Source organism: Pangasianodon hypophthalmus, chromosome 10 (genome assembly GCF_027358585.1).
Source record: "Pangasianodon hypophthalmus isolate fPanHyp1 chromosome 10, fPanHyp1.pri, whole genome shotgun sequence".
Taxonomy (NCBI): domain Eukaryota; kingdom Metazoa; phylum Chordata; class Actinopteri; order Siluriformes; family Pangasiidae; genus Pangasianodon; species Pangasianodon hypophthalmus.
In genome coordinates this window covers 23,320,196-23,333,382 of record NC_069719.1, presented here as the reverse complement: position 1 = coordinate 23,333,382, position 13,187 = coordinate 23,320,196, and the positions used below count along the sequence as shown (strand labels likewise).

The following is a 13,187-nucleotide window of genomic DNA, read 5'->3' as shown; positions in this document are numbered from 1 at the left end:
AGAACACAGTCTCACAACCAGGCTGAACAGGCCATACCACCAGTAGCTGAAAAAGTACTGTACTCCTTAAGAAAAAGTACTCCTTAAGAGACCTGTCTTACCCCCACTGGCGTGAATTCAAGGTACATCGGGGTCAAATTGCTGATTACGCATCAGACATTAACAACAACAGTGTGTGCAGACAAATTGAGGATGGAATTAAAGAGAATTTCAGTGGTGCCAAGATCGTTGATGAATAAAGGTGACCTGACCATTGAAGAACTCTGAGGGTGTCTCCAGTCACATCTTGGAGAATTACAAGTGATGAAAAACCAAGTCTGGCAAGCTGTGCTCTGCTAGTAGGGGTAGAAGTAACAGATTAAAGCTGCAGGCAGCATTTTTGGGGGCAAAGGAATTCAAGAGTGATTTGTAGTTTCACTCATGATGTGTATGTTTTGACCACGGACAGTTGTGGAATTCTCTTACTGTAGGAGGTAGGGTCTAGATGAATGTGATGAAGAGGAGGGAGGGGCCAGGTTGTGAGGACGCACACCTGGCACTGATTTGGCCAATTTGTTGGGAGAGACGGATAAAGGAGCGGCTGGAGACACAGAGAGAGAGAGAGAAATGCATGTGTCATGTGTTTGTCCTACGTTTGTTTTTGTTATGTTCAAGTTCTGTTTATTATTAAACTTTACGTTGGAGTTCCCGCCTCCTCCTTGCCCATTTTTGAAATTTGTTACATTGGTGCCGAAACCCAGGAAGGAGGCACATGCTGTCAGAGAGCCCTTGCTGCTGTGCACCATTGAATTCATCTCAACTCAGGGAATCCAGGGATGCCTGGCTTTATTTTTTGGACACACGGTTCAAAAATTATGACCATAAATGTACTTCCAAATTAGGCCCAAATTTGACCCGATGGTGGAGCTAGAGCATTGGCAACACTTGGCCCAAATTTGGTCAGAAGTTCCTTAGATGCTCCCCAATCAGTGTGCCAAATTTCACAACTTTTTATCAGACAGTTCTATGGGCTCCCATAGATACCCTAGCCAGAAGAAGAAGAAGAAGCAGAAGAAAATATAGAATAACAATAGGGTGCCTATGCACGTTTAGGTGCTTAGCCCCCTAAAAAAAAGAGCTGTAAAAGAAATTCCCAAACAGAAAAATGATGAAGACCACAACAAACAACTCGTGGCTAGATTTGATGCACTAGATTTGATGTAGATCCAATGAGAGCCTCGACACCACCAGTAGCACAGTTACTACAACCTAAAAGTAGTTGTAAGTGCTCTGTAAAAAAGCCAGCTCCATGGAGAAAAGGAAAACCCAATGGCATTGAAAAGGGGCTGCAAGACTGTAAGCATTGCTTCCTTTGCGGTGAAGAAGGACATCTGGCCATAGGATGTCTCTGAAAACCCAGACATCAGGGAAACAGAAAGTGGCCACTGCAGAGGGACAACCAGTTCATCACTGTCCAAGCCTAATGTCAAGAAAGATATGCCCATAAGAACATTCTCACACGTTAACATTGAAGCATCTGGTAATAAAAGAAAACACAATCAAACAGACATTCACACTGCATCTCAACAGAGAGTCAAGAATGAGCCCATTATCAAACTTATCAGGAAAAAAAAAGCTTTGACTCAATGCAACTTATATGGCTTAGCGGTAAGCACCCTGCTGGACACAGGTGCCCAAGTCAGCATGATTGATAGAGGCTGGAAAGACCAATACTTACCGGATGTGCATCAAGACTACTCGCTGAGTTAATTGGGAGTGCAGATAATTTAGAAGTGTATGTGGTGAATGGAGACCTTATTCCATTTAATAGGTGGGTCATTGTAAGGAATTTAGCTCATTTAGATTAAGCTGATGTATTCTCCACCAATATGTAAGGAATTTAGCTGTTTAGTTTAAGCTGATGTATTCTCCACCAAAATATGTAGGACATTAGCAGATCAGCTCAGAAGGGGAAATTTGTAAACGTAATCTTTTAATAGCTGATCAACTATTCGTCCAGCGATAAGTTGAAATGAGTCTATTTATTAATTGTGTATGGGATATTACCTCCCTGGCCACCGGCAATAATATCCTAAATATAGTGAAACACTATATTAAGAGCACAGTAACAAGATTGGCAATAAATTTGAAGCACAGAGACACAAGACACTGGCATTTAAAAATCAGACGAGACTTTATTACTATTCTAAAACACAGAAACTAATCTAACACAAACACACACACACATAAACAGGGGAGAAAATGGCTTTGAAAAGAGAGTGAATGAAATTCCAAGTTTCTAGCAGTTTCTCAGACCATGACCTGAACGAACCATCAACTTATCAGTTTAATTTAACATTCACTTCGTTTAGAAGGGCTTTAAACTTGTATTAAATACACCAGTTCAGCGAGAATCTGGAGGTACTAGCATTTGTGTTGCCAGGGATTCCCTCGTTACATTGTTGTTTGGAAGGAGTTTCCGGCGATGTTGATTGATCGGCGGTCTGGTTGGCCTTATGTAGCATCTCGAAAGACCAATGAGGAAGATAAACAGAGTGAGGCGCAAACCCGGCGGAGTCTCGTAGGCGGGTTGCAAAACTTTGATGAGTGGTTCACAGCAGTGCGAAGGCGAGAGGCTTTGCAAGAACCAGTCTGGATGCGGAGTCTCGGAGCAAGCGTGATCTCCTCATGATGAACTTCTAAAGCTCTTGGTTGATGAGATTTCCTTCAGATATGGATGGAGACTCTCTTGAGCTGTTAGTTGAAGAGGACTCCTTGAAGATGTTGGTAGAGGCTCTCTGAAGATTTTGATACACTTGCAGAGATGTGTTGGATGAGACTCCAAAGATGTGTTGGACTATCTCAAAGATGGATTGGATGAGACTCCTGGAAAGATGTTGTGGAACAAATTTCCAACCTATGGTGCATCATCTTAAAAGTCATTGTCCTTACAGGAGATGTAAAGTAGCCTTATGTAGTCTGTTAAAGCTGGGTTCTGTGGAATGTGTGAAGGGTGGTGAACTTTGTGTTCCTGGGGAGAACAAAGGTCTCATTCCGTGAGGGTCCTTGGGTGAGTCCCCCCCCCTTCTGTAGTTATCAGTTTTACCATCGTGTTGGGTGAGCCTTCTGGTCTTGGCCAACGGCCTAGATCAATAAGTTTGACAGAGGTTCCAATTGAAAAGATACTGACGACAGAGTTGCCAGATGAAGCAAAGTCCAGTCATCTGACTCCAAAAACAGCAAACAATAGTAAGGAAGATGCTGTGAGCGGAGTCTGTGGATTTCGCCTGAGACAGTAATGATATAGGTTACATACCAAGCCTGCAGATGTCCATCAACCTTCAGGATGATCTACCCATACAGAAAGTGCACTCATCAGTGCCAAAGCCCTTATTCAAAGAAGTCAAAGATTACATCCAGGATCTCCTTGCAAAAGAGTGGAAAGTCAAGTCCTGCCCCAGTCGTCTGTATCAGGAAGAAGGAGGGCAAATTACAACTTTGTGTTGACTACTGCCTCCTAAATAAGAAGACCGTTCCTAACAGGCACTCATTGCCAAGAATCCAAGCCCTGGTTAACACTCTCAGAGGATATTCCTGGTTCAGTATACTCAGCCAAGGGCAGGCTTATCATCAGGGCTTCATAGCGGAGAGGTCCAGGCACCAGACTGCATTTATCACTTCGTGGGGGCTGTACGAGTGGGTGAGGATTCCATTTGGGTTGTCTAATGCTCCTGCAGAATTCCAACATAGCATGGAAGAGATGCTGGATTCACTCAGTGACAAGTGTTGCATCCCATATCTCGATGATGTGCTGTGTTATGTGAGATCATTTGAAGAGCATGTGGAAGGAGTGCGGCAAGTCCTGAAAGCCCTTCGATGCCATGGAGTCAAACTTAAAGCTTCACAAGGGTCAAGGAAAGACCAAGGGTCAAAGATGCCCTCCAGAACTCCTGTTGAATGGACAAATGAGCATCAGAGCTGGTACATGCTGGTAAATCCACCAGTATTGGCTTGCCCAGATTTTAACCTGCCATTCACATTTCACATGGATGCATCTGAAAGGGGCCTTGGGGTGATCCTTTTTCAATGCCAGAATGGAAACTTGAGGGTCACTGGATATGGCTCAGGGACACTGACCTCTGCTGAAAGAAACTACAGGTTACACGGTGGAAAACTTGAGTTCCTCACTTTAAATTGGGCAGTGTGTGGAAATATTTAGGGACTACCTATTCTATGCTCCACACTTCAATATCTATCCTGACAACAACTGGCTGACTTATGAGCACAGCAAAGCTGAATGCTGTTGGCCACCGCTGGGTGGGGGAATTGCTTCTGGATTGACATTAAGTACCACCCAGGCAGAGCAAACACAGAAGCAGACACAATCTCTTGCATACCACTTGACATGGAAGAGTACATGACAGAGTGCACTGAAAAACTGACTCAAGAGGTGGTACAAGTGGTCTGGTAAGGAAGTCACATTGCTCAGAGGAAGGATGTGGCTTGGATTGCTCCTCTCACCATATCTTCTCATAGTGAAGAACAAACACCTCAATGTTCATTGTTGCCAACAATGTCATAATGAAGTCACAGCTCAGAGGGGAGACCCAGTTATTTTCAAAGTGATGAAGCTGAAAGAAAATAACTTAGTGCCAGACAATGACACCAAGAAGAGTACGACTGGGCAACTCTCTCATTACCTAAGCCCCTTCTTCACTGAGAGCATTATTAATCCCTCCATTGTCAGACTCAAGCTCCCCAGAACCAAACCGACTCCAAGAAACTTTCTCATTACCTAGGCTCCTTCATCATTGAGAGCATTATTAATCTCTCCGTTGTCAGATTCAAGCTCCCCAGAACCTTGCGAATCCACCCATCCTTCCATGTCTCCCAACTTAAGCCGGTCCACATTGAATTGGTTGAATCAGTGTATGCACCTGCTCCTCATCTGTTCATCAGCCTGCAGCGAATATAAACCCTGGTTCTCCAGCCACTCATCACCAGATTGTTCCAGCTTCCAGTGCGGTATAATAACAGAGCTTCTCATGGTTTTGTTCAGCTCTTTGTTGCCCAGTGTTTGTTCGTCTGCTTATTCTGTTGTTCTCTCTATGCTCCAGGTTCACCTCTCACCCAGCCTGCATCCCACTACACCCAGCTTTGCTTTCCCTCCCCTGTGGTGCATCGACTGAGCAGCTGACTCTCACGCTGCCAACCTGAGTTCAAATCCCATCCCTGACCAATGTACCGAGCTATGCTCCTTTCCCACACACTCCTATCCTGTCCAACCTTCAATAAAACCTGTTTAACCCTTTGCCCTTGTGTCTGGGTTCTGCTCCTGGGTCCCAATCCTTGTTGGCTATAACAAAGACAACACTTGCTGTTTTCAACAGATATGTATCATTGGCCTGGAATGACATTGAAAAGTGGATGAGCTTTACTGATATTGTTAGACTATTCATAAGAGTGCCAGTTCCTATAGCAAACAGGTATGAAATAATGAATAAAAAGATTTTTTATTCATTCTGCAGATTAAACAGTTTTCTGCATGCCAGGCGAATAGACCTGTCAAACGCCAGGAAGAGCATACTCCAATAATTGTGTTTTTCTCTTATTGCTATTACTATTATTATTATACAAATGTGGTCCAAAGAATGTATTGCCTGTATTGTTTGCATAGCTGAATGAACCATGGAAGTTTGTAGGCATGCACCTGGGTGGGTGGAGTCTTATCCACTTGCCTCCAAAACAAGGGAAGAGGAAGTTACAACATGCATTGTGCAAATGTTTTATCATTTTGGGGCACCGAAAAGGATATTCACAGACCAGGGCTGAGAGTTTGTTAATCAGGATTGCATTTGCTCAACAGTTTACTTTTATTATTATTATTATTATTGTTGTTGTTGTTGTTGTTGTTGTTATCATCATTTTATTATACCAATAAATATTTTTTCTTCATATCAACAAAGAAGTTTGTGAATCGTTTAGGATAAAATGCAGTCTTTCTTCACCATACCATCCTCAAACCAACGGGTTAGTGGAACAGATGAATGGCACAATACAGAGGTAAGTTTAGTATCTGTATGCATAAAGAATAATGGACTTACCATATAGGTGCATTTTGCACATATTCAATTACATATTGTAGTCTATCTGTTTCTCTGCATAATTGGTTTGACACCACCTAAGCCCCTTCATCAAAGGTCAGGATGACATGTATGGTTAAGCATTATTTAGGTAGTTGTGCTGTCTACTGCAGTGACACCAGCACAGTAGCGGCATGGTAGTGGATGTGTGTGCTACACATAATGGAGTTTTTAAACAAATCAGTATCACTGACGGGTTGAGAATAGCCCACCAAACCAAAACTATCTAGCCTACAGCTCCATTTGGCCAGACACTGACCAACTACTGACTATCTACAACTGTACATCTACAAGGTAGATCAACAGGATAGGTGTAGGCAGGAAGTGTACACGGTCTACCTGAAATCCAACAACACTGCTGTGTCTGATACACTCGTATTAGTTCAACAAACACTGACATACTACAACCTGGTCAGTGTCACTGATGTCTTGAGAACGCTTCACCACCCAAATAATACTTGATCAGTGGTGGTCCTATGGTGTCTGAACATTGATAAAACACAGGCAAACAAATTAGGCAGAGAAAGAGATAGATGACAGGTAATTAAAGATGTACAATATACTGTAATGTACACCTATGTTTTAAGTGGACCTGATAAAATGGACAATCAGTGTTGATACATGGTAGGCATACTTAATAAAGTGAGTGTGGTTCATCACACTAACAAAGCAGTGTTTTGCTTCAGTTACAGATTGTGTTGCAGAAAGAGGAAAGTACTACAAAACTACCCAAACTTGTAAGCTGTTGCTATGTACTGTTAATGTACAGTTGTTTTTTTCAGAGCCCTTGGAAAACTGTGAAACTACAAACCACAAACATGGGACAAATACCTTGATGCTGTGCTGTTTAATATCAGAACCAAAAAAAAAACAACTGACTACACAGTATTCACCATTTTACCTAGTGTATTTTGCTTGTATTTCCTCATTTGTAAGTTGCTTTGGATAAAAGGGTCTGCTAAATGAATAAATGTAAATGTAAAAGTAAATGTTTGGAAGAGAGGCATGCTACTTCTCAGAAGTACCCGAATCTTTAATTGTGAGTTTATTCACTGCGCTAAAGCTTTTTTCTATGATATTTTTAAGAGTGGCATGCTACGTTCTCAGAAGTACGTGAATCTTTCAGTGTGAGTTTATTCACTGCACTGAAGTTTTTTTCTATGATATTTTTGTACTCATGTTTATATCTTGTTTAAATAATTTTTTAAATATCAAATTTTATAAAAATAGAAGTTCCTTTTCTTAGGTCAGTTTCCTTTGCCTCGGTCAATGAAACAGTGGGAGATATGCTCCAGGCAGAGATAATCAAGCCCGACATGCCAATGCAGGACCAGGATTATGAGGCAGTGAAGAAAAATATGTAAGCCTCAATTAAAAAAATAAAAGCAAAAAACAAGCTTCCAAGGCTGTAACTGACACTTTTGCTCTTGTGGAAAAGGTCCTCAGGAGGAATATCAGAAGTCAGCAGAGGAAAGGAGGGAGGGAGGGAAGTTGGACAGAAATTTTCTGTGGCCCTTCATGATTACTTCCTTACAAGGTAAAAGTGCATATTTAATTAACAATGATGGTTTGAAATTCACAAAATTAACCTAGATCACTTGATGCCATTTGTGGAGGAAGTAACTTGAATTCCTCACAGAAGCTAAAAGCACAGCACCTCCGGTCCAAAGCACAGCACCTCTCATCTCAAGCACAGCATCTCCAGTCCCAAGCACAGCACCACCTAGCCCAGGCACAGCATTTCTGGTCCCAAGAACAACATCTCCCATCTCAAGGACAGAATCTCTCATCCCAAGCACAGCACTGCCCATCACAAGCTTTATGAGGAGTAAAGGCTGCAAAGTTTCAAGGTGGATGTATGACATTGTTCCTCACCCAATGCAATGTGACTGCAAATCTTGTGCTGTCATTGTATGCAAGGTAAACATAAATTAGATTGTTAGACTGTAATAAATGTGTTAGGCTATGTTTGTTTGAAATACTTCTTTTCATTTTGCAGGAAAAAAAAATCCTGACAGACCAGCCTATCACGTTCTCAAATATAGAAAAGGCAGTTAACCTCATAAGGAAAATATAGCAGTGACCCTTATGCAGCAATCAGGTAAATGCTGCTGAAGGAATTATTACAGATACAAAATGCAAAAAGGTTCATTTTCCAATGAGTTTTTAAGCAGTGCATTACATACTGACAAGATGTACAAATGTTCTTGGTCTATATGTTTAAGCAGATTGTGTTTTCTTATATTACTGTGACAATTAAATCACGGGCAACTAATGCAGAAATCTAGGTAATTTCAATAGTTTTTTTCAACCTTTTTCTTGCAACTCTTGTTAGAGGTAATTGATAATTAATTGGGATAGGTTTCAAAACAGTTAATGTTAGTATTACAAGTGCTTTGATGGTTAGATGTAAAAGGTTGTAGATACATATATAATTAATCCAGTCTCCAAAGGATACTCCAAAGGACAAGAGAATAAACAATTATAACTTATTATAACAGATTTATACATGATTTATAATAATAATAATAATAATACCTTAATTTTATTGGCCGTTTCACTGCCCCATGATATTACAGCTAAACTTGTAACAGTCTAACCTAATATAGCCATAAAATTTTTTATGATATTTTAATGATGATTTGAAACATTGTATGATCATTCATATTGCCTGCGATGGATGTGACAGGTGGTACCACCAGTCATGTATTGGCAACCCACCAGCAGAGGAAGATTTTTATTGCTCAGCATGTACTGAAGAATAGACCAAGGTTAACTGGGACAGTATTTTTCAAAACAGTGTCTATCTTGTTTTATTTTATAAAAATTGTATTTTAATTAAAAAGTATATAATAAATTAATTTATTCATTCATTTCGATTCAGTAACTGCTTTATTCTGGTCATGGTTGTGGTGGATCCAGAGCCTATCCTGGGAACACTGGTCAATCTCAGGGCACCATGCACTTGAACAATGAGTCACATTTTATTTAGCCTATTTAAAAAAAAAAATTATTACCTTAGTAACATGTTTATGTTTGAAGAATTTAAGTTTTGTTTTACATTTGGTTGGATTTATTTATTGCATATATTTGCATAATTGTGGTATATGCATAATTTAGTTTAATTCTTGATTTGCCAATTAAATATTTTGTTCTTACATTTGAAGCTTATTTGTACCTGCAGTTTGCCTGTGTGGCAGCGAAGATGTGGTCGAGTGTCAGCTGCGGACGGAGAGGAGGTCCAGGTAAATCTGTTCCCCCGTGTTCTCAGTGTAAGAGATGGTTCTATAGATAAAACTTGTTATACATAATGATAATACTTAAATACATCACCAGTATGACTATTGTGCGTTATAAATCCTCACACTGTAATATACAGGAGGGAACCACTTTTCTCAGGCCTTGAGGTAAATCTGTTCCCCCGTGTTCTCAGTGTAATAGATACTGTTCTATAGATGAAAATTGTTATACATCATGATGACTGTAAAATACATCACCAGCATCGCTATAATGCTTTATAAATCATTATACTGTAATATAAAGGGGGGAACCACTTTTCTCAGGCCTCCAGGTAAATCTGTTCCCCCCTGTGGTCTCAGTGGAAACAGATGTTCTGTGGGTGAAGTGTGATAAATAGTTGAGTTGATAAAACGTACACAGTACTAGCATTGCTGTACTATTTTAATCATACATTAGTTGGAATATACTGAGGAACTAATTTCCAAGAGTGACAGTATAATCTGTTTCCCCTGTTTCTTAATTATAAAAGCATATGGATGAAACTTGTTGAGTTCAAGGAAAAAGAGAGATAGATTACCATAATCATTGTTGAATTTCAAAGCCATTTCAGTTGTAATATATTGTAACATTTGTGGGGAAAGCTCCTTTCCACCAATACCAGGTAATCCAGCTCTCTCTGTGGTCTAGTGTGAAAGAATGAAGTATGGATGACACTTGCTGAATGAAACCACTTTTCTAGGTGCACTTCAAGAGTAAAGCCTAGTGTCTAACTGAGATGAGAAATAATAATAATAATAATAAAATAAAAACAAAAATAATAACTACTGTCTTAACAAGAGGAGGTGAAGAACTAGACATTGACAGTTCTAATTGGGAAATATTATTTATTTATTGGTAAATTTAAATGCAAAATATCTAACAAACACTGTGAAATTTACCAATAAATAAATAAATAAATAAATAAATAAATAAATAAAACACTAGCCGCTCAATGCAGCAACAAGAAAAAAATGTCAATATTATTATTTCTCATCTCAGTTACACACTGACTGTAACATGAACAATAGGTTACTTATTCTCATATATTATTGTTTTTATAGTAACAGCTCATACATGTACATAAATGAGTAAATTCAGAAGACAAATCATTTGTATTTTTCCATTTTTTTTTAAACAGATATAGATTTAACGGATGATCCACAGACTGACTAATGCATATCTAGTACATGTACTGTGTGTGTGTATATATATATATATATATATATATATATATATATATATATATATATGTACATGTACTGTGTGTGTGTATATATATATATATATATATATATATATATATATATATATATATATATATATATATATATATATATATATACACACATATATACCCATTTTAATTTTTCCAGTCTTTTTCTGTAGTAGGCATTTTTCACAATATCATGTGGCGTGACCTATTTTCCTCTGACTTCACAATCATTTGCTAAAATGTTATGTTCATCTCTGACTCTCTGTGATAAATATGCAGACTATTTATGACCCAGATGGCACACTAACACTCCTCTGGTGAGTTTGACCATTATTCATGAGCCAAGAGAAAAGTTGGCCGGGTTACTTTCCTTGGAAAATATGGGAGGCAGGAGTCAGAAATATATGGGATATTCTCTCAGGGAATATTGTCACTCTTTTGTTTTGTGGCATTTTTGCTGTTGTAGCCTGGCTAGTTATCATGTTACCTCGCCATAAACAGTGAACCTCTGATGGTTGATTCATTAAGGTTAGATCTCCATCACACTTTAGTGACTGTAATGCCAAATTGGAGTTAAGGTCAATTGGTCAAAGCTCAAGCATGAATATTTAGATGTTCTTTTGAAGCATGAAGAAAAGTCTGAAGTTTTAGAACTTTTAGATGGTTTAGATGATGATTTACAACACTTCACTCCAACTATTGCTGATATATACATACATACAGCCCATTCTGTTTTATAGGACACTCTCCTTGATAATGCAGATTTGACACTTTTTTACTGTGGCTCCTCAACTCGTGTTGATTGACAATGATGATCTGGCTGGGCAGTAACTAACAGCCATGAAACACTAGCCTACAGTGCCTTATCTCCCTCCTTCTCAGTTCAACAAACTGAACTTTTATTCTGACTGAAGCATGCAAATGTGTGCTGAATATGGTGAAGTCAAAGCATACACTAACAGTGATTCAAATAAGGCACACGACAACAGGTTCAGCAGGTGCAGCAGCAAAAAAGGCAAGTTCTTCAAGCCCTCTAAGGTTTTTTGCATCTCTTAATCACACAGAGTAGCAAACTGACATGTCCTCTATTCATAAGCGCCCAGTTTCCTATGCTGGGATGCATATACTTGAAAGGACTCAAGTGCAAAAGCTGATCCAGACACCGTCCAGGTGAAAATTAGCACATGAAGCACTGCTATCACTACTACCTTACCTGGCCACTCAAATTCACTCTTTAGGTTACATAGGAGTGTATAAAATGGTTAATCAGTTTTCACACTCTTGATGGAACCCTAGGTTTAGGGAACAAAGTCACTGGGTCATGGTGAGGAAATATGATCTGACATTAGAATCTAGATAGGAAGGTCTCTACCAGGTACTGTTGATTAAACATGGACACATATTTTCCTCTGTAACATTGTACCCCAGGAAGGGAAAGTGGGTGCATCAGGGATAGTGCGCTGAGAGGATCTCGTGATGTTAGAATCTGGGGGTCAAACTCAGAATGAAGTTCTCTGTCTCTTTCTTTCTTCTTTCTCGTCTCTGAGAAACCAGAGGATCTGATGGCGCCTAAGAGGCAAGACCAGGAGAAACCAACAAGCTGAGGTCACTGAACTTCTGATAACCATTGTGGATGGGATAGATAGTGCAGATCTTCTGTACTTCAAGGACATTCTCAAGGACTTGGCATCTCTTCATTACAAGATTTCCTCATTGGACCAGACTTCAGGATGGTTAAGAGGACTTACTGGATCTCTCTGGCACAATATTGTTGAGTTTGGTGTGTTTATTATCTCTAACACTGCTCTGATTATTGTATGCTTACTACATAACTGATGATGTCTTATTTGCTTCAGGTTTGTACTCATAGCAAAATTATATAAGCAAGGCATGCTGAATGAAGGTTTGACCATATAGAATTTGGTCTGAATAGCTTTTTGTAGAAGGCTAGTAGTGACTGGCCATCACAATATATGAATATGATTTAGGTTGACTAAGGTTGCTTTGTGATACTCCCTTAAGGAGTATCAGAGGGGAAAGTGAAGGAAATATTTGACTTCAATTAATTGCTTTTAATTATTTTCCTCTGACATCACAACCATTTGCTGAAGTTTTATGCTTGGGTCATGTTTCTCATTCCTTGTGCCTTGGTATGGTCTTAGAACACACCAAGGTCAGAGGTGACACACTGTCTAGCTCAGCCTGATTCTCCATAATCTCTTCCCTCCTTCTCTGTACATAGTCAACACCAGGCTCCTGGTTTCTGACTCATTGTTGCAGAATATCCAATAGACCATTAATGCAATTCTGAAAACATTTCTGAAGTTGCTTTATATTTTTATTTTGGCATATTTGCGTAAGTGCTTTCATAATTCACTAAAGAAACCAAAATTGTTCATTCAATGACAAAACATACAGTAACATCTCAAGGATTCTTGGAAACTTCTAGAAGGTTTGTAAGAGTTTGTCAAATTTGGAAACCTTTTACTTTTTAAAATGTTTTTGCCATATATGGCGGTTGTGTGGTATGACCTCAAGAAAACAGTGAAAATTAAATTTGATCTATAAATCTG

At 39.2% G+C, this 13,187-nt stretch overlaps 1 protein-coding gene and 1 long non-coding RNA gene across 26 annotated transcripts in view; one reads left to right on the top strand and one right to left on the bottom strand.

Annotated features, from left to right (window-relative positions):
- Window positions 1–13,187, bottom strand: part of LOC113533992 (gephyrin) — a 160,434-nt gene that overhangs the window by 747 nt on the left and 146,500 nt on the right. For 12 of the 14 annotated variants that reach the window (XM_053237842.1, XM_053237843.1, XM_053237832.1 and 9 more), the window contains one exon: window positions 9,301–9,407. The exons of the other annotated variants lie outside the window; for them this stretch is intronic. In XM_053237842.1, coding sequence (XP_053093817.1) covers window positions 9,301–9,407 — 107 coding nt within the window. The remainder of the gene's footprint in view (window positions 1–9,300; window positions 9,408–13,187) is intronic. 14 annotated transcript variants of the gene reach the window in all.
- Window positions 1–13,187, top strand: part of LOC128319153 (uncharacterized) — a 17,327-nt gene extending 4,140 nt beyond the window's left edge. For 4 of the 12 annotated variants that reach the window (XR_008302583.1, XR_008302579.1, XR_008302578.1 and 1 more), the window contains exons 3-8: window positions 5,946–7,482; window positions 7,561–7,659; window positions 7,762–8,042; window positions 8,122–8,223; window positions 9,307–9,367; window positions 12,162–13,187. This is a non-coding gene — a long non-coding RNA (uncharacterized LOC128319153). Of the gene's footprint in view, window positions 1–5,945; window positions 7,483–7,560; window positions 7,660–7,761; window positions 8,043–8,121; window positions 8,224–9,289; window positions 9,368–12,161 lie in introns of all 12 variants that reach the window. The other 8 variants (XR_008302575.1, XR_008302580.1, XR_008302574.1 and 5 more) reach the window with 8 other exon arrangements.